We start from the raw sequence: 20,271 nt of genomic DNA, 5'->3' as shown, positions 1-20,271 counted from the left end.
TAACATAAAAGAATTTCTTTTATGCATCCATTTATACATAAAAATTATTTATAATGAAAATCACACTTTTGATATAAAAAAAAATCTTTTATGCATATAAATCATTTATGATGAAAATCAGTCTTTTAATATAAAAGAATTTCTTTTATGCATCCATTTATGCATAAAAATCATTTATGATGAAAATCACACTTTTAATATAAAAAAATATCTTTTATGCATATGTTTATGCATATAAATCATTTATGATAAAAATCACTCTTTTAATATAAAAGAATTTCTTTTATGCATCCATTTATGCATAAAAATCATTTATGATGAAAATCACACTTTTATAAAATCCAAATAACAATTTGACTATGCTCCCTTCTACGCATAGAATTTAATTCTAAAGAAAGTAACACTTTTTTAATAAAATATTTTTAGTATGTATTTTTTATAACTAGGATGAAAATTAATACTTTGAGAGTACATATACGATGGGAATTACTCTTTTTGAATTAAAAAAAAGTAAAACTTATTTTATACAATTTTAGAAAATTTCGCTATAACTTCCTTTGTATGGCTGATCATTTTTTAATTTTTAATTCTCTAAAATTAATTAGAAGTTCACCAAGAGTATTTAAATCATTCTAATGTAAACATTTTCTACTTATCAAAGAGAAACTTAATTTTATCCATTAATGATTGATCTAGGATAAAGAATGGTTAGATCTATTAAAGAAGAGAGAGGAATGCCTTTTTTTCAATGAGGTATAACATCAGAATTATTTTTAGAGAAGACAATAATTATAAAAATCATTAAAATTAAGCATAAATAAGAATTTATGTATTTCCTTACTATCATTCATCAATTAACTTCAATAGCATTAAAAAGTCATTCCAATTAAGCTTCTCAAGCTTGAGAGGGGTTGAGAAGAGAGAAACATTGAGAAATTTTAGAAAAGATCAAAATTTACCCTTTACCTTACAAATTGCTTGATTCTTTGATCACGGTAAAGGTCCCCAACCAATTAATTGGTTTGGTATGTTAATGGAGCCACCAATGGAGATTGAAGAAGGAGGAAAGCTCCAATTTCTTCAATTTGGAGAGAATTTTAGAGAATAGTAAAAATTATCATTATTTCAGCATAATTCTGGCATAGTATAATTCTGCTATTTTTTTTACAAAGGGCTCAGGTTCTATTTATAGGAGAGGGAGGCTCTAACCAAGACCAACTGATTTTTAGAATTTTTCAGATTCAGTTTGGTTGAATTTGGATTAGATTTGGACCTAGTTTGGTTCCTTTTTTATTCGGTTTGATTCAAGAGAAGAGAGATAAAAATATTACATTATTTTTGAGTTTAAAACTCATTCAAGCATGTGAAGTAGGCGCCTCTTTGAAGGGACTCCCCTTCCTTACACGTGTCAAAATGAAATCATTATACCCAAAATATCTCATTTTTTTAGTAATACTCATAGTTTTTTACTAATAACCCTTGTACATAGTCAACTCTTCATCTTATGTAAGCATTTACTCATTTTTGGGTATTTTTCTTTTTCAAATTGGATTTATCTCCTCCCCACACATGGATTGATCTTAATGGCCCATAGGAACCTTAACTTAAAATTTCGAAAAAATCTTGACCCTCAGGATAAGGCCTCTTGAACAGATTATACTTGATTTTTAATGCACCTTCTGAAAATCTTTTTGAACTTCTGTTTCGGGGGAACTTATTTTAATAAGAAGAGATATTTTTTCATCCAAAAATATTTAAAAATTGAATTACTACTCTCTAGAAGATTTTCTCTCTCTCTAGGCCAAAACTGGTAAAAACAAGATCTTTTATATTTCTGAAGAGGGATTTGACTACAGGGGAAGATATTGGACATCCTGAGAGGCTGGGGAGGAATCTTGCACAGTGCCTCTCAAGTGCCCCCAAGGCTGCATGCCCCTCGAGCTAATCTAGCTGCTCTGCTGCCTCCTTCAGGGAGAAACACGGTCCTATGAAAGTAACTCCCAAGTAGACATATGACCTAACGTACTCTACCGGCTCCCCTCGGAAAGTGAACCGAGGCTCTGATCTCGTCACCCATGCCTGTGTGTTGTTAAACACCATAACCTTGGTTTTTCCAAGGTTCACTGTCAGATCTATATCCACACAGAAAGTTTGTAATGCATCCAGGTGTCTCTGAAATCCCTCCGGAGAGTCTGAGATTAGAACAATATCATTAGCATATAACAAGATGGATATCAACACCCCTGCCAAGCATGCCCCTGGGCCTCCCAATCTGTCTACATAATCAGAGACCGCATCAAGGTACAGTCCAGAGAGGGTGGGCAATAGCGGGCATCCCTACTTCACCCCTATTGTGCTCGTCACCCTATCAGATAGTCCGCTTGGAGCTCGACTGCTTGTTATTACTCAAGTTTGCCAACTCATCAATTTGCTTGTGCAAAAGGATTATTGCTTTAAAAAGGTTTTAAGCAAAGTTCGTTGTTTTTTGAATCGAAGTAGATATATCTTTAAAATTTATGCTTTTAGAATGTTTAAGATTATAAGTAATAAGTTTCACAAAAATGGGGAGCTTAAAAGCCCATTTTTTCTTTAGATCATTTTAGCTCTTAGTTGTTATTTATCATTGCTTCTAGTGTTGCTTAATCATTGCTTTAATAGGGAAGTGATTTGTTTTTGCTAGTCTAGTTGTAAGTGCTAGTCTTCATCATGGCTGAGTTTGCCCTTCACCTTCGGAGAAGTGATAGAAACTCAGTTCGTTGGTCTTTGTCATAGTAGCAATAAAACGCGTTTCATACTTCCCTAAAAGTATGAAATGAAACGAGTTTTTTATCTGCTGCAAAAAAAAAAGATTTTGGGGATTTTGAACGCGTAGAAACCATACGGCTGAAAATTTAGGCCCTTTTTATGCTTTTGCTACTCACGACCGTCGACCACTACGTGCACATGCGTTTCTGTATACACGTTTCCTGCACACACACACACACCCACTTCGGGAGGGGGGTTTCTACTGCGCGGGGCATTCCCACAGCGTATTGTGCTAAGCAGGTAATCGAATAAAATGTTTTTTGGGCAATTTGTGAAGCGTCCTAAGATTGGGGATTTTCAGCAGGGAGCTTTTTTTTTTTGGTTTCTTTTGCTAGAGATGAGTCGAACTCGTGATGTTGTGTGGGCACACGTCACTTCTCTTGGAAGATATGGTGGGTCCCGGGCTGAAAAATGGAGATGCAATTTTTGTTTGTTAGTGGCTGGCGGGAGTGTAACTCGCATCAAAGCCCATTTATTTGGCTTGAAGGGGGAGGGGATTTCTGTTTGTCCCAAGGTGCCAAAGGCTGTGCATGACGGTCTACAAGCTTGGAAGAAAATGCAAGAAGGGGTTATTGACTAACACAGGTACAAGTGTCGAGGAAGAAGAGAATTTTGAGGCGGTGACAAAGAGGGGCGAAACAGCGGTGGTCGACAGCCAAGACTCATATGCAGGTGGTGTACATGGAGGTTCGAGCTCTATGCCAGGAGCGGTTGGTTCTAAATTGCCGATTTTCAAGAGAGGTAGTATTAAAGCTGGTATTTAGAAATAGGCTCTGTAAACGGAAGGGGCAAGTGAACATGGAAAATCTAATCAATCATAAAATCTAAAAATACACATATGCATGCCAGATAAAACAAGATGACAAAGCTGCACAGTACACCACACTAGGGGCTAGAAGATGGGCTGACCTCCCCCTTTATGGTTAGATTACCAAAAAGGACTCTGCTTCCAATACAACTTTGCGGGTGCCTAGGGTTCACCACTGGCTGCACCTATTTCTTCCAATACAATATGCAAACAAGAAAAACATCACAATATCTGAATTTGCTAACAATTTTAGCACCAGTGAGCATTCCCGGCCTCAAGCACATGGAGGACAACTATGGACAGCTCATAGCACTCCCACATCAGCCCGGGACAACTCAACATCATCATCTTCCTCCTGTCTGGCTCATAGAGCAAGTCGACCAGCCCTCAGTAGCCATAGAAGAAAGCGACCGACAGTTGTGCACAAGCCTGCAAACCTCCGGTCGGAAGGAAAATTGTCTAGAAGCCCACGACCAGCATTTCCTTCCCTGTTTTTAACCTCTGTCCAGCCTCTATTCAAGCTGTAAACCCACCGGCCAGTAGTGGAGAACATGCAGAAGGAGTCGGCTAGATTCTCCCATGCACCCGGTGAACTTCAGTCGTGATGGATGGTTGTAGAAACTTGCCAACAGGCTGAAAACCAGCCGACCAGCCCTCATGCACCCCTGAAAAGCATGCGCCCTCCCTCCAATCTGGAGTTTTGTCAATAATAGAGGCTTCCCTGCTGAAAATAGCCCACGTGTGCTTTTTTGGTCCAGAAAGGGGCGCCTACATGAAGGGAGTCCAAATAATGTCCAGTGCCCGGTCTTTGGCCGCCACGTGTATTAAATAAGTCCTGCTCAATGTGTACTCACTTATAAGTTGTCCGGTCACTTATAAGTGAGTGTGAACCTGCACTGCATCCATAATTATTACCATGTGAACTCATAAAGCTGTAAATTGAGTTTTTGGGAATACTTACCACTTGCAAAACACATGTAGACCACCTGTCAGTCCCAAACAGGTGTGCACATACACGTCCACAGGGTGCCCAGGCGTCCCCGGCCCCATGGACAACACAGGTAGATATCTTAGGCATTGTCCAGGCAAACAAGACAAGTCATCCAAAGATAAAATCAAAGTCATGCACACGCATGAGTGCAATTATATTGGAAGAAACACCCATCTGTGCAGTTGTATCGGATAAAATGTCCAGGGCTCATGATCCTTCTGGAACATAAATACACAAGATCTCCAAGATAACTAGTCCCAGAGACTTTCATCATGTTAGGCTCCATGGCCATACGTGTACACCATGTCAGGCCCCACAAGCCACACATGTACTATCATGTCAGGCTACACCAGCCATACATGTACTGTCATGTAAGGCTCTATATGTCATACAGACACACCATGTCAGGCTACACCAGCCCTACATGTATGTCATGTCAGGCTCCATATGCCACAGACACACCATGTTAGGCTACACTAGCCATACATGTATGTCATGTGAGGCTCCACATGCCACACATGAACAATAGAAAAATAGAAGCTGTAAGGAATTTTGTGACAGGCTCTAAAAGAGGCAACTCGAAAGCTGACTAAGCTTTTCATATAGTGTGCCTTGTCTTTCAACATACTATGCACTCATCGTTGGAAATGTGCCATGCGTGCAATCAGCCGAATTGGATACGAGTGGGAGGGGCCTAGCTATGAGACTATGTGCACAAAAGGGCTCCGTAGAGAGCATGCACAGGTGCATCATGAAATTCACCCATTGAGGAAGACATGGGAGAAATATGGTTGTTCATTGCTTTGTGATGGGTGGTCCGATGTACGCAAGCGGAGCGTGTACAACATCTTCGTATTTCTGACATTGAGTAAGTATTGTCTTTACTCTTAACTCTTAGCCTTCGTGCTATTTGGAAGTTGGGATTGGTTTCATAGACCAATCCATGCGGTGGCCCACATTCTCCATCCTTTGTGGAGACACGAAGACCAGGCAATCTGCGAGGAGTTGGAGGATGGTTGAACCGAGTATGTGACAGCATGGGTGGGTGGAGATGTTGCTGAGCTGGCTATCTTGGAGCAGCAGCGGCTTGCCTTTCACATCAAGAGAGGAAAACATTTTGGGTCACCTACTACGGAATTGCATTCAGGGATGTTGCAGCCCGTATTTTGGTGGGAAAGATATGGTATAAGCGCCCCGCAGCTGGTGAGTATCCATTAAAGTTTTGTGCTCATGTCAGATGTGCTGTCACTTGTGTCATGAATGATGAATCACGATTCATGACTCACCCATGAATTTTGGTATTTGAATTTTGGCAGAGGAGGCTTGCTATGAGAGTGCTCTCACAGGACTGCAGCACAAGTCCTTGTGAGAGAAATCGTAGTACATGGTCCTTTTCCACACAAAGAAAAGGAACAAATTTACCTCTGCACAATTAGAGCGGTTGGTTTACTGTCATTGCAACCTCTGTCTACTTGAGCAGAGAGGCAATTCCATAGAGCCCATACAGGTGAATGTCGACAAAATCAACATCAAGAAAGTGAAAGACATCCCGGAGATCCCACCTGATGAGCAGGACATTTACACTATGTTATATGAGGAGGCGATGCAGGGAACTAGGCAAACCTGTAGCCGCTCTCAAGCCATGGTTGGAGTTCGAGTGGGTACACATGGTGCTAGTACAAGTGTTGCACTTGGCACAAATGGTGCTAGCACGAGTGTCCTAGATGAGGCAGCGGGGGCAGAGGATGTGGATGACTCGTCCGACTGGGTTACAGCTTCTGAGGCATCCGATGTTGAGGATGAGGATGAGGCTATGGAGTTGGATGATGCAAAGGAGGATGACTAGGCTTCTAGAGTCTACTAATATCTACTTAGTACTTAGTCATTCTCAGTTTTTTTACAGGTTCATTTATGGGCATGTCACATGTTGACATTGGACATTGTTGTAGCTATTAGCCCATATCCTTCAGTTTTTTTTTCATATATTATGTCACATGTGCCAGACTGTCAGTTGCCTTGGCCAATGGCCATGGCCCATGTCACATTTTTGATTTTATGGATTGCTACTCTTGAGTCTTTAGACAATCTTTTTGGTCACTTGTAAGTTGTGCTATGTGGGTTGGTGAAACTTGAGTGTTAAGTTTTAACATGTCTCAGACTTAGTTTGACATATGCAAATTGCAATGTCTTGCTTTTATTTACAATTTTGTAAGTTTGTAAGTTCAAGTTGACATGCTGTTTGTTGAAAGTCTTATAAAGTTGTGTAAAACTTGTCAAAGGTCCTTGTTTTTGGGTACTATACCACCCCCCCCCCCCCCCCACCCCGCGCGCGGTTATGAAATCTTTTTTATACTTTTGAGCTTGGCAATGAAACGTTTTGAAACGCGTTTCAAAAACCTTTTTTATGAAACTCCTGGCTACTATGGTCTTTGTATAAAAATTGTGTCCTCTTGGTTAGGACAATTTTTTTTAAAATGTAAACCTGCACCTACTCTTGGGGATGTCGTAGCACCTAGTCCATGCTATGCATGATGAATCTTATACTTCATGATTGGACAATCTTGAGGTAAAGTTCACACTTTTTGTATTCTTGTCTTTGCTTGTTTTGTTTTAGTGAATTAGTCATTTAAAGTTTGTTTTGCTAATTAGTCATAAAAATTTTGTTTAGCTTGTTTGTTAGAAATTCTTTTGTTGTGGTTCAATAAAGAATTTGTGTGTGTATGGGCATGTGTGATTTAGTTATGTATTTTTCTATTTTTGCAAGTGATTCTCTTCTTTCTTTTAAAATTATTCGTAAGTTCGGATTCATCTGGCCTTATGATGGTATATATAACGTTTATAGAAGACAAAATGACCTCTTAGACCAGACAAGGTTGAACAGGGTGCTATTTGTGGTGAACTTATAGTCTTATACATCGCTTGATAGGCCAAAAGAGTGGCTGTGACATAACATAACAACCATGCAAATCGATGGTCTAGCAGACGAAGGCCAAAAACAGGGGGGAACAAGCAGGAAAATACACAACAAACGGGGCGGTGCATGAAAAGAGATGGAAGCAGGGAGGAGAGCTTGCAACAAGGAAAGAGAGGGGGGGGGGGGAGTGCGGGGGTTGGCAGCTGCTACCTAGGGGAGCTCTAGCTTGTTGTTTGTTCTTCAGAATTTTTGAAAGATCAAGAGTAAGATTTCCCAGTGTAAAAGAGGTCTTAACATTTGTATTTTTTAAATGTCAGGAGCGAAGTGGAGGCTGTCGTGCTTTCAACTCTAGAGACTGTGCTGGGTCCAAAGGAGGCTGTTCCTGGTGCTGGCTTGCCAGAGAGCAGTGTACAGGGTTTTGTGAACTCAGCTGAGTTCTCTGTAAAAACTGATGGTGAAGCGTGCATGTCCTTACAGGATTTCCGTAAATGGTGCCTTCTTGTACCATCCCTAAAAAGGTTTCTTTCTGGGCTGATGGCACGACAACCTTCTGCTGGTGGGTACTTCAAAGTAGTGTGTTTGCTTCTTCTAGATATTTCTGGGATGCCATACCTTGTGGACGTGCTTGTTTTGTCACAGAACCACATTAAGAATGTGGGTTCTCCTTTTTGTTGGAGCTTCACAGTCTGATTAGTTTGGTTTTGCTTCTTTGCAGAACAGACATTTTGGGTTGGCAAGCTCCTCAATTGAGGGTTCCTAAGAATGTGAATCCAGTTCTCAGAAAGGAGTTTGCATGGCATATTTCTGGAGTTCTCCAACAACAAGAGGTCCAGGAGTGGATTCTTCTTTATCACAGCTCCCTCCATGGATTTAGCTTCAATACATTCCTCAATAGGTTATCGTATGTATCTTCTCTCACATATGAAAGTGTACTTTTGAAGCTGAGCATTCACATATTAGATTGCTGGTATATGCATCCATTCTAGCTTGAGTCTGTATTAATTCTCTGCTATGTTCTTCTTGTGCGGGGAGTTTTGGTCACCTTATGCATATTTAATGCATGAGTGCAGAAAATGGGTTAGACAAATAGTGAATAAAATTGGGTAGGAGGGTTTTAACTTGTAAAAACTATGCAGATTTGGTAAATAAGGGTATATGTTTGAGGTTTGTCACCATTTGGTCTAGAACCCCCTTTCTAATGTGCATTTGCATCATGCATGGTTGCATGATGAATCTAGAAGATTTGCTAGATGTTTGCAATGTTTTTGTGTGTTGCTCGAGATGTTGTGTAAAGCCCAGCAGTGAGTGCCCTTGTGTGCTGACTAGTGGTTGGTATTTTGTAGGGTTCCAAAGTTGTGGCAGCATTCAGCCCAAAAACTTGATTTTGGACTTCAGACAAATTATGAGCAATGTGTGTTCACACTCATTTATAAATGAGTGTGAACATGAGTAAGTGGGGCACTAGGCACACTGGAGCTTGTTGGGCTTCCTCTACTCACATTAGAACTAGGCGCCCCTCTTTTGGGCCCATTGTAGAGTTTTAGGGTTAGGTTTTACAGGTGTACCTAAGATGGATGGAAGATATGCATGGTGTGAGTGTGTGTAGAGGTAGAGAGAGAGAGAGCTAGAGAGAGAAAGACAATGCTCAGAGTGTTGCACGACTCAATGATAATTAGATTGATAGGAATCCTTCACCAAGTACAATGCATTTTGCAGGCTTAGAGCCTTATCTTTTGACCCATTCACACACACTGATACAGTGACACATGGTGCATGTGATGACATCACTGCTTACTACATACACACACAATATCTAATCTTTAGAGGGTTCACACACATACACTTGCAAAGGGCTGATTTACACACATAAAGCTCCGAATCCCAACACCCATGTGGGTCGCCTAAGCATCTAATAAGCAGTGTGGGCTTGAATGGTGGGCTGGCACAAAAGCCCTAGCGTGGCCATCTACTCCAACTGCCTCCCTCTCCCTTATATGAGCTAGGCGACCATGGTGACTATATCTCTCTCTCTCTCTCTCTCGCCCCCCCTCCCGCCCTGCCCCCCTTCGCCCCTGCGCCGCCCCTGCCCTGTTTCGCTTTTGCCGCCCTGCCCCCCCTTCGCCCCTGCGCCGCCCTGCCCTGCCCTCTTCACCCTCTGCCCCCCTTTGCCCGTGCGCCGCCCTGCCCTGCCCTGCCCTCTTAACCCTCTGCCTCCCTTTTCCCACCCACCCTTCCTCAGGCCCCCAAGGCAGCAACATAACTCTCTTCCCTACATGACTTGAACCCCCCCTGTTGCTGCTGTTTTGCTTATGTGTCATGGATTAATTTTCAGTCCATTGGCTGTGGGAATCTGCAAAAAGTCATGGCCAAGACCAGGTTTGAAGAGGAGCTCGTGAAGGTGGAGGACAAGCTCGGCACAATTATCAAAGAAAACAAGAAGATGGTCGACTCTTCCGTCACCGCAATCATAAACCGCCTCTCCAAACTCGAGAAGGGATTTGACAAAATCCAAGAGCTCAAAGAGAGATCTTCCAAGCAAGAGGCTGAGATTTCAGCTTTAAAGGAGGAACTAGTGGAGGCCAAATTGCATGCTAAGAGTCAAGCGGCTGAAATCTCAGCCCTCAAAAAGGAGTTGGCAGCCACTTCAAAAAGCAATCTTGAGGATGGAAAATTTCAGCCCTCCTTTCTTGAAGAGCTGAATACCATCAAGGAACAAATGAGGATCATTCGAGAGGAGGAGGAGCAACATAAAGAGAAGACATCTTCATGGGTGGAGGTGATCACAAAGACACAAAAGAAGATGGACGAGGTGGAGAAATGGATCGAGGTCGCCAAGAAAGGGAAATGTAAAGAATCGCCACCCATCCCCACTCCCACCATCATCAACATGATCCTTGAAGAGGAGCAAAGGAGGAAGACCCGGGCCGGTAGCACTGATGGATGGAGACATATGGAGAGGCCCTTGGTTTCTATGATTTCCCGGATGATTAGGGCCAAGGCCTCCGTACCACATGATATTATCCGTGCAGAGATGGCTGCCCCCCCATTGGTAGTAGAGGCACTCACTCGATCAGTCTCCTTTATACATAGCACTTGGGCTCTCCCTAGAGACAGATATGCTCGCTTAGTCCTGGAGTCTTCACGACAGTTGGCATTACAGGGAGACGGATCATGTTGGTATGCACAGATGACAGCTTGGTTCCAGTTGCATGGCTTTAGTATGGAAAGGCTACCTCCATTTCAGTACTCCCTGGATGCACCCTCCCTCTCTCTCACACGGGCAGAGATTACCAGACTTATCAGGCAGGACTTGATTCAGCTGGACACTAGGAGGACATGGATACAGCCGACACAGGAGCTTGGTACGAAGATGGCTTTCTATAGAGATCGTCTTCTCCAGCTCACGCAGGATGGGTTTGTGATTAGACCCAGCTACATGGATACTCATCTTTCTCATGGGGTACGGTGTGCTATTGGTCAGATGCGCACATCCTCACACCAGCTAGAGATTGAGACTGGCAGATTCAGAGGAGTACCAGCTGAGGCCAGGATTTGCCAGTTGTGCCAGATGGAGCTAGAGACAGAGTTACATTACATATGTCACTGTCCAGTATATTATGAGATACGAGGCCGTTTTCACTGCCTGTTTAGAGAGGGTTTCGGACCACTTTCTAGAGTCATGAGATACCAGGATTAGAGATGCCTCGGATTATACTTGCTGGAGCTTCGTAGACATAGAGAGGGTCTCTTGAGAGGGAGGGGATCAGAGAGGGAGAGACACCTACAAAGGCAGATTACAGACTTCTTTCGACCAGAGATTGAGCAGTCAGGCCAGCAGGCATTGCAGCTAGCCCCAGAGTATAGCCGCACTAGAGGTACACTGATTGATCGGGCTATAGAGCTGGGGCGGTCTAGGCGTCCCAAGATGAGAGGCCCATCTCGACACCGGTGGAGACTACAACAGAGGATCAGGACCATACTAGCACGGCATGGGAGACGTCCAGTCAGAGTACTCACCATGGAGGACATTGAGGATATCCGCCATCGACCGATGAGAGACATCTTTGGATAGTGATGTGTATGATGCTTACCTTTGTTGCTGGAGTTTTCCTCCCAGATGTTATCCATTAGGAGCTCCTAGTCCTGTACTTTTCCTCATAGTTATTTCAGTTTCAGTTAGTTGTTTTTAGCTTTTCTTACACAGACATTGTATCAGATCCACCAATTGTTGTAACCTTTTTGGTCTCATAGGTCATTTTGGCCTTCTGAAGACGTTAATATATCATTTCATTTCATTTCATTTCTCACCCAAGCACCATCACCAACTACCGTACAATGTCCCCCATCTACTGGCCGCCGTGTACCTGTTGCACTGATACCCTAATCCATAGAGACTGGACGGATCCGTACTGTATGAAAAACATGTACAACCTCTCAGAAACCTGCTCTGTTTGTCAAATGTTGTTTGAAACCCCAAAATCTAAAAAATAACTCGAATACAATTGGTTGCTGGTGGTGGTCATCAGCGGGGTGCAGATTAGTTTTGATATGAGCATTTTCCCCTTGTTCAAAAACCCTATTTCCAAGGTTGCTCCAGGTGGGGCTAAAGGTGTTACTCACATTCTATAGGAGGTGTTGTGTCACGTGCATCCCGCACTTGGATGCCACGTAGACATTTCTGTACAGAAGGTGCAGGACCTGGGATGGTGAACTGGTCCCATGTGAGCCCAGTCCGGGACGAGTCAGCCCCACGGATCCATCTCAGTCGTCCGAGGTCAGGTGTGCATTGTCCTGCACATGAGTCCCAGGTCAGGTGTGCATTGTCCTGCACATGAAACAGTGCCAGTCCGCGCCGTGAGTCTCCCTCTAGAATGATGTCAGTGGTTCTGTGTATCTGGTATGGTACCGGATGCCAAATCACTGAGTAGATAGTGGTTAGGACAAGGGGCCAGCCCATAGGGCTACCCCGGATCTGAGTGTGGGCATGGGAATGGTGTAGAACCACCCCCATGAGGGCCAGGAAGGCCCAGGCTGAACCCACCAGCCATGGAGGGGCTGTAGGACAGCCCTAGGGCAAAGATAAGGCTATTTCCAGGAGTTTACAGCCTTTATATGGCTGTAGGGCATGTATGGGCTGCCCAGCCCTTGGATTGTGGGCAAAAGTTGTGTCCAACCAATCAGAAGCAGGCGCCTGATGACCAGCCAGCCAGGAAGAGATGCGCAGACTTTATGGGAATTTTTCCAGCATTTAATGGGATTTTTCAGCATTTAATGCTGAATTTCCAGTCGTGGGACAATTCTGGGCTGGCCGACTGCCTTTATGCTGGCTGACTGCTCCTGATGGGGTAGTGTAAATAGAAGTGCCCATAATCCCAATCATTCATCTCATTATTCACCAGGAGCTCAAGCAAATCAAGGGCTAGACAAGCCAAGGGAATTGCTAAGTAAAGGGGTGGAGAACTGAAGGTCAAGGGCCGGATTTTCCAGCCAAGAAAAGATCCAAGGTTGCTGTATTTTCTTTCAGATTTCTCATCATTCTAATAAAGCAAATACACCATCCGTGGTGGGGGCCCTACGGAGGGTAGTTGGGACCCAATACTGTGTCCACTCCACCTCTCCCCCTCTCTCTCTCTATTTTCTGTTTGTGCGTTAATTTCTGTCGCGAAAAGAGTGCTGAATTCTGAGTATTGAAGTTACCGATTCTTCTCCGAAGCTTCCGCATATTACAGTGGTATCAGAGCCTACTTCAAGTACAAAGATTCAGCAAAGAAACCAGAATTTTTTCTCGCTTGTGTGGTTGGTTTTTAGACTACCCCTTTCGGAGTGACTCCTGTCCCTCGAAGGACGGTTGGTTTTTAGCCTCCGGAAGCCTCCGGAAGTCTCCCACACAAATAGTGGATGGTCAGATTGCGTTCCGGAAAGGAATTGCATTTTCCTGCTATGGCGAGCTTCGACGACGAGAGAGACCAAGAACCATGGGACCAGAGTGCACCAGGCAGCCTAGCTAGGGCACCAGGCTTGAGTGTCACAGACATGTTTCAACAAATGATGCGAGCAATCGCAGAATAGACCGCCAAGTTGGATGAGCAGAAGGCACAGATCTTGGCTCTGGAGGAGTGTACCCGCTCTCTAGCGTCGCGTTTTCCATCTCCTCCTCCCTCTCCTTCCGTATCCCAGATACCAGATCCTCGTCACAGGGACCCTCTCGCGGGGTCACAGCCGCAGCCAAGCTCCTTGCTTGAGTTACAGATGGGTGCATTGGAGATCCGACAACGAGAAGACGACGCCATGCGACGCGTGGAACACGAGCGTTACCTCAGAGCTTTGGACGCTAGATTGACACCGGCGGCGTCCTCCAATCATTTTCTCGAGAAAATGAATTTCAGTAAGTATAATGGTAAACTCGATCCCACAACTCTTTATTCATGGTTACATCAATTTGAAGCTTACTTTGCCGTAGTTAGAAAATTAGATACTGACAAAGTGATCTTAGCCAGTTGGTACTTGGAAGGTGAGGCCTTTCCTTGGTGGACTCAGTGGGCTCATGCCCACACTAGAGCAGGTATGGCAGCTTATGTGTGGGACGAGTTCATCCGCGACCTTAAGCAGCGGTTTCTACCGCCCCACTACCTTGAGCGCCTCGAAGACGAGTTCAGGGGAGCGCGTCAGAACGCGCAACCAGTCCTTCAGTTTGCCAATAAAATTTCGACCTTATGTCTGCAATTAGGCTTATCTGATACGGACAAGAAAGGGCAGTTTTTGTATGGCTTGGACACGCAAATCCAATGGGAGGTGCGTATGTTTAGGCCAGCCACCTTTGAGGACGCACTCTCACTTGCGCAGAGTGCAGAAATGAAACACAATGGTGGCAAGCCCAAGACTTCCCAGCCGGCTTCTCCCAGGGCTAACACCTCGGGGGGGCAAAAGCCAGAACCAGACGGGGTCTTCCCCAGGACAGAGCCCGGGAGCCTCTGGCTCCAAGAACTCGAACAATGTATCTAAGCTTACTCCAGACCAGAAAGCGGAGGCAGGCAAGACAGGTGGCAAGTTGAGTGCTGAGGAGCTTTCTCAGTACAAGGAGGAGGGTAGATGTTTCTTTTGTCATACAAAAGGACATACTTCTCGGGATTGTCCGAAGAAGCCTCCAAAGACTGCCGCCGCCTCCACAGCTTCCGTGGTGAGCTCAGCTCCCACACAGATCCCAGCGGCTAACCCTAGTTCTTCAAACCCCGGTGCTTCAGTTGGAGCAATTATTAGCTTGGAGCTCGAAGATAAGCAGAAGGGCGTCCATGACCAGGAGTATGAGCGCAATGAATTGCACGAGTCCTTTGGCTACATAGGTGGCCAGAGAGTCGTTGTCTTGTTTGATAGTGGCAGCAGGGAGGATGTGGTCACGGAACAGGCCGCTAGGCGTGCCCATTTCGATCTGACTTCGGTGGACAAACAGGTTGAGGGTTTTAGCACAGGTATGACAACGAGCGTCAAATATGAAGCTCTAGGTGCTAAGTTAGTGATTCAGGGCATAGAGTTTGTGCGTGACTTTATGGTTGCCCCTCTTGTAGGAGCAGACATAATTTTGGGTATCCAGTGGTTTCACAAGTTTCTTCCTGATGTCAGGTGGGACAAGCACACGTTCCAGATCAGTCGGAATGTGTCAAACACCCCGGTGACCATTAAGTGTGAGCCAAGAATTCCGAACTTTCCGCTCATAAGTCACTTGCAGGCTAAGCGAGCAGTCAGGAAAGGCACACAGTGTGCGATGATTTACATCCAGACAGCTGAGACGGTGGCTAGTGCTTCCGAGAAGTACTCGGTTCTCCATGAAAAGTTCCAGAAGATTTTTCTTCGAGACAGCCTTCCTCCCCAGCTCCCCCCGTCCAGACCGGAGGATCACAGGATTGACCTCCTCCCAGGCTCGGAACCCCCGAGCAAGTTTCCGTATGCCTTTCTAAGGCAATGGAATCGGAGTTGGACCGCCAACTCCAAGAATTGCTGCAAGCTGGCTTCATCCGCCCCAGTGTGTCGCCATTTGCAGCACCGATCTTGTTTGTCAAGAAGAAAGATGGGTCTTCCCGGTTGTGTGTCGATTATCGTGCACTCAACAAGCTAACTATCAAGAGCAGATTCCGGATGTCTCGAATTGACTATATTCTCGAGAGGCTGAATGAAGCAAAGGTGTTCTCAGAACTGGATTTAGAGAGTGGGTACCACCAGGTACGGATTGTGGAGGCGGACATCCCCAAGACAGCCTTCCGTACGGAACGGGCCCACTATGAATTTGTGGTCATGCCTTTTGGCTTGACGAACATCCTAGCTACATTTAACCGCATGATGATGCGTATTTTCCGGGATTTGATTGGAAAGTGTGTGTTCATATTTCTGGACGACATACTCATATTTTCAGCTATAGTTGAGCAGCATGACGTTGATGTGGAGAAAGTGCTTAAGATGCTGGAAAGCAACGAGCTCTATGTCAATGAAAAGAAGTCAGAATTTTATTTGTTCCAGGTGCATTACTTGGGATATATAATTAGTGCTGAAGGCATTCGACTTGATCCGGCTATAAAGTGGCCGAGATTGTTAACTGGGAAGTATCTCAGACAGCCTATGACATTAGATCTTTTGTGGGTATATGCCAAGCATATTCCATCCACATCGACAAGTTTTCTGATCTCTCGGCAGATCTCACCGATCTGCTAAAGGGGGTGAAAACAAGAAGACAAGATTCGAATGACTCCACGAGCGTTGGAGGCATTCCAGAACCTCGAGGTGGCTTTATCAGAAGCACCTTGTTTAGCACTTGCCTCGTGGGAGGAACCATTTTAAGTGATCACCGATGCGAGTAACATCGCAATTGGAGGTGTATTGCAACAGAATGGTCATCCAGTAGCTTACATGTCTCGTAAGTTACTGCCCGTCGAGAAGAACTACTCAGTCTATGATCGTGAACTCCTAGTAGTTATATAGGCCTTGAAACATTGGAAACATTTCCTGTATGGCCGTGACTTCGAGGTTCGCACTGACCATCAAGCATTACGTTGGATCCAGACAATGCCAAGTGCACAGTGGAGTGATTGACAACACCGCTGGAGTAGTCAGATATTCCAGCAGTTCGGTGGTATGATTGAGTACCTTCCAGGAAAGGCCGATCCAGTGGCCGACGCTTTGAGCAGGAAGGAACAAGTGTCTACGATTCGGACCACTAGACTTGACCTTGTTGGTACAGGACTAGAGGACATGAAGCACACGTACGCGGATTTCGAGGAATTCGGTACGCAGTGGGAACAGGCATTGGATGCCACAGGACCATGCCATTTTCTGATATGCGATGGTTGGCTTTTCTACAAAGGCCGACTATGTGTCATGAAGTCATTCCGGGCATCTCTTCTCCATGATGTCCATGACGCCATTACAGGTGGTCATAGGGGCATGAATTCGACTCTGGAGAAATTAGAACGGCAATACTATTGGCCAAAGATGAGGCGTGATGTGTTTACATATGTACAACGCTGTGACATTTGTCAAAAGGTGAAAGCTCCTCGTGGAAAGAAGATAGGGTTGTTACAGCCCTTGCCAATTCCTGAGGGTCCTTTCCAGGACATTTCGATGGACTTTGTCACAAATCTGCCTCCCAGTCCGAGTAAGCGTAATATGCAGTGCTTAACTATTGTTGATAGGTTTAGCAAATTTGTTATGCTTATTCCTTGCAGGGCCAATGTGACCGCCGAGGATGTTGCCCAGTTATTCATTCGGCATTGGTATCCGATTGGCGGGATTCCTAGGACCATAGTGTCAGACCAAGATGCCAAGTTTACCAGTCATTTTTGGAGGGCATTGTTTGATAATTTTGGTACTAAGCTGAATTTTTCTAGTGCATTCCACCCACAGACAGACGGCCAGACAGAGATATACAACCAGTTGGCCTTTGATGTGCTGAAGTGTTATGTCCACGATCAGCAAGGTAAGTGGGAATCGTATTTGCTTTTAGTTCAAGTTGTTTTGAATGACTCTTTTTCTTTAGCTATTGGCAGGACTCCATATGAGGCAGCGTTTGGAAGACCTTTCCAGTCATTATTAACCAGGACTTCGTCTTCAGTATAACGGAGGCAAATAGAGTGACGGAGTCTTACCAGGAGGTCTTAGAGTCAGTAAAAGATAGATTGGCTAAAGCGCAAGAGGTCTACACTCGACAGGCCAATAAAGACCGAAGGGATATGACGTTTTCGGAAGGGGATTTAGTTTATCTTCGGATTATGAAGCAAAGATTGAAGCAGGTGGGCAAGCGATGCCCGAAGTTGGTCTTTCAGGAGCTTCGGATCTTTTTCCATCCGGAAAAAAATTAATGAGGTGTCTATGCAGTTAAAGCTACCTCCGAGTTGGACTATGCACGATGTATTTCATGTTAGTTGGTTAAAGCCATATGTGCAGGTCCACCCCCTTCAGAGCTCAAAGACGAAGCGGAACCAGACATTATGGATGAAGCAGAAGTAATGGCTCCAGAACAGATCCTTTTGCACTGTTTCAAGCATGGCTCAGGCCGAAGACTACGACAGTTCCTCACGAAGTTTCAAGACCGAGGAACTCATGAAGCGGTATGGCTCGACAAAGAGTTCTTCGAAGAAGTTAAGCAGAAGGGGATGTCACGTGCATCCCGCACTTGGATGCCACGTAGACATTTCTGTACAGAAGGTGCAAGACCTGGGATGGTGAACTGGCCCCATGTGAGCCCAGTCCGGGACGAGTCAGCCAGGGATCCATCTCAGTCATCCGAGGTTAGGTGTGCATTGTCCTACACATGAGTCGAAGGTCAAGTGTGCACTGTCTTGCACATGAAACAGTGCCAGTCCGCGCTGTGAGTCTCCCTCTAGAATGATGTCAGTGGTTCTGTGTATCTGGTATGGTACCGGATGCCAGATCACTGAGTAGATAGTGGTTAGGACAAGGGGCCAGCCCATAGGGCTACCCTGGATCTAAGTGTGGGCATGGGAATGGTGTAGACCCACCCCCATGAGGGCCAAGAAGGCCCAAGCTGAACCCACCAGCCATGGAGGGGCTGTAGGACAGCCCTAGGGCAAAGATAAGGCTATTTCTAGGAGTTTACAGCCTTTATATGGCTGTAGGGCATGTATGGGCTGCCCAGCCCTTGGATTGTGGGCAAAAGTTGTGTCCAACCAATCAGAAGCAGGCGCCTGATGACCAGCCAGCCAAGAAGAGATGCGCAGACTTTATGGGAATTTTTCCAGCATTTAATGGGATTTTTCAGCATTTAATGCTGAATTTCTAGTCGTGGGACAATTCTGGGCTGGCCAACTGCCTTTATGCTGGCCGACTGCTCCTGATGGGGTAGTATAAATAGAAGTGCCCATAATCCCAATCATTCATCTCATTATTCACCACGAGCTCAAGCAAATCAAGGGCTAGACAAGCCAAGGGAATTGCTAAGCAAAGGGGTGGAGAACTGAAGGTCAAGCGCCGGATTTTCCAGCCAAGAAAAGATCCAAGGTTGCTGTATTTTCTTTCAGATTTCTCATTATTCTAATAAAGCAAATACACCATCCGTGGTGGGGGCCCTGCAGAGGGTAATTGGGACCCAATAATGTGTCCTCTCCACCTCTCCCTCTCCCTCTCTCTCTCTCTCTCTCTCTCTCTCTATTTTCTGCACTTCTTTCAGTTTGTGCGTTAATTTCCGTCGCGAAAGGAGTGCTGAATTCTGAGTATTGAAGTTACCGATTCTTCCCCGAAGCTTCCGCATATTACATGTTGTTTGCTTGTCATATCAAGAGATGGAGGACCTGGCATGTTATAGCTTTGGATTTTCTTCCTTGTCTTGGACTTGGGTGGTGGTGCTTCTATTGTTGCTAAGTGGCTTGAGTAGCAAACATGGGTGGTGGTATCTCTATTTCTGCCAAGAGGCTTGAGTACAGGATAAGTGTGAGTTCTACATGTCTTGGACTTGGGTGGTGGATGGTTCTTGCCTTGGTCCTGAGGCTAGGAAATGAAACCATTGTTTGATTTGTTATCATATACCTGGAAATCTGGTGCTTGGCACCCTCATTCTTGGATCTGTAAAATGCTCTTTTTGGAATAAAGAATTCCTAAGTGGGGGTCAGTCTCATTTTTATGCTAATTGAATGGTATGTGAAGTTGTCAACTGTTTAAATGATTTGTTAGTGGTGAGAAAGCCCCATTGTTTGTCCTAGGCTCGTTACAATTTACGCATATAAGAGGGTATAAAAAGTCCATACGTGTTGCATAAATGTAATGCAGACATGCACACACGCATGTATAAATATGTGCATGCATAACATTCGTCTATCCATGCATGCATTCATGCATACACATATACATACATGGATACATGCATGAAACTTTTTTTAAAAACATGTACCAAGTGAAACCCCTTTGTTGCACCTACATTATGAAGGAAGGAAGAGTTTTCAGGTACCTGGGAGGTACAAAGCATCATGTATAGATGCCATTGTGCATGCATAGTCTCATTACACATTTCCTTACACTATTTTCAAGATTTATGTCTGATAGTAGTCAGCTGACAGGTCTGCAGGAGGACCCAGCATCTTTTTGATCAAGGATAAGGAAGAAAATGTATTCGGTGGCTATGCAAGCCAGTCATGGGAGCGGCATCATGATTTTTTCGGAGATCTGAAGTCCTTTTTGTTCACTCTTCAGCCTCGAACAGCGCTTTATCGACCGTCGGGTGCCAATAACAACATGCAATGGGTAAGTTGTTTTTGT

General features: G+C 44.7%; 1 protein-coding gene across 2 annotated transcripts in view; it reads left to right on the top strand.

The window, feature by feature from the left end:
- The window catches only part of LOC147620073 (TLD-domain containing nucleolar protein), a 56,968-nt gene that overhangs the window by 36,043 nt on the left and 654 nt on the right, over positions 1-20,271 (top strand). For both annotated transcript variants that reach the window (XM_086772237.1, XM_086772238.1), the window contains exons 5-7: positions 7,836-8,074; positions 8,239-8,419; positions 20,073-20,256. In XM_086772237.1, coding sequence (XP_086628363.1) covers positions 7,836-8,074; positions 8,239-8,419; positions 20,073-20,256 — 604 coding nt within the window. The remainder of the gene's footprint in view (positions 1-7,835; positions 8,075-8,238; positions 8,420-20,072; positions 20,257-20,271) is intronic.

The sequence above is a fragment of the Cibotium barometz genome, chromosome 32 (assembly GCF_041138505.1).
Source record: "Cibotium barometz isolate CiBa-2024 chromosome 32, ASM4113850v1, whole genome shotgun sequence".
Lineage (NCBI taxonomy): Eukaryota > Viridiplantae > Streptophyta > Polypodiopsida > Cyatheales > Cibotiaceae > Cibotium > Cibotium barometz.
The sequence above is the reverse complement of the archived record's forward strand: the minus strand, read 5'-3'. Positions and strand labels throughout refer to the sequence as shown.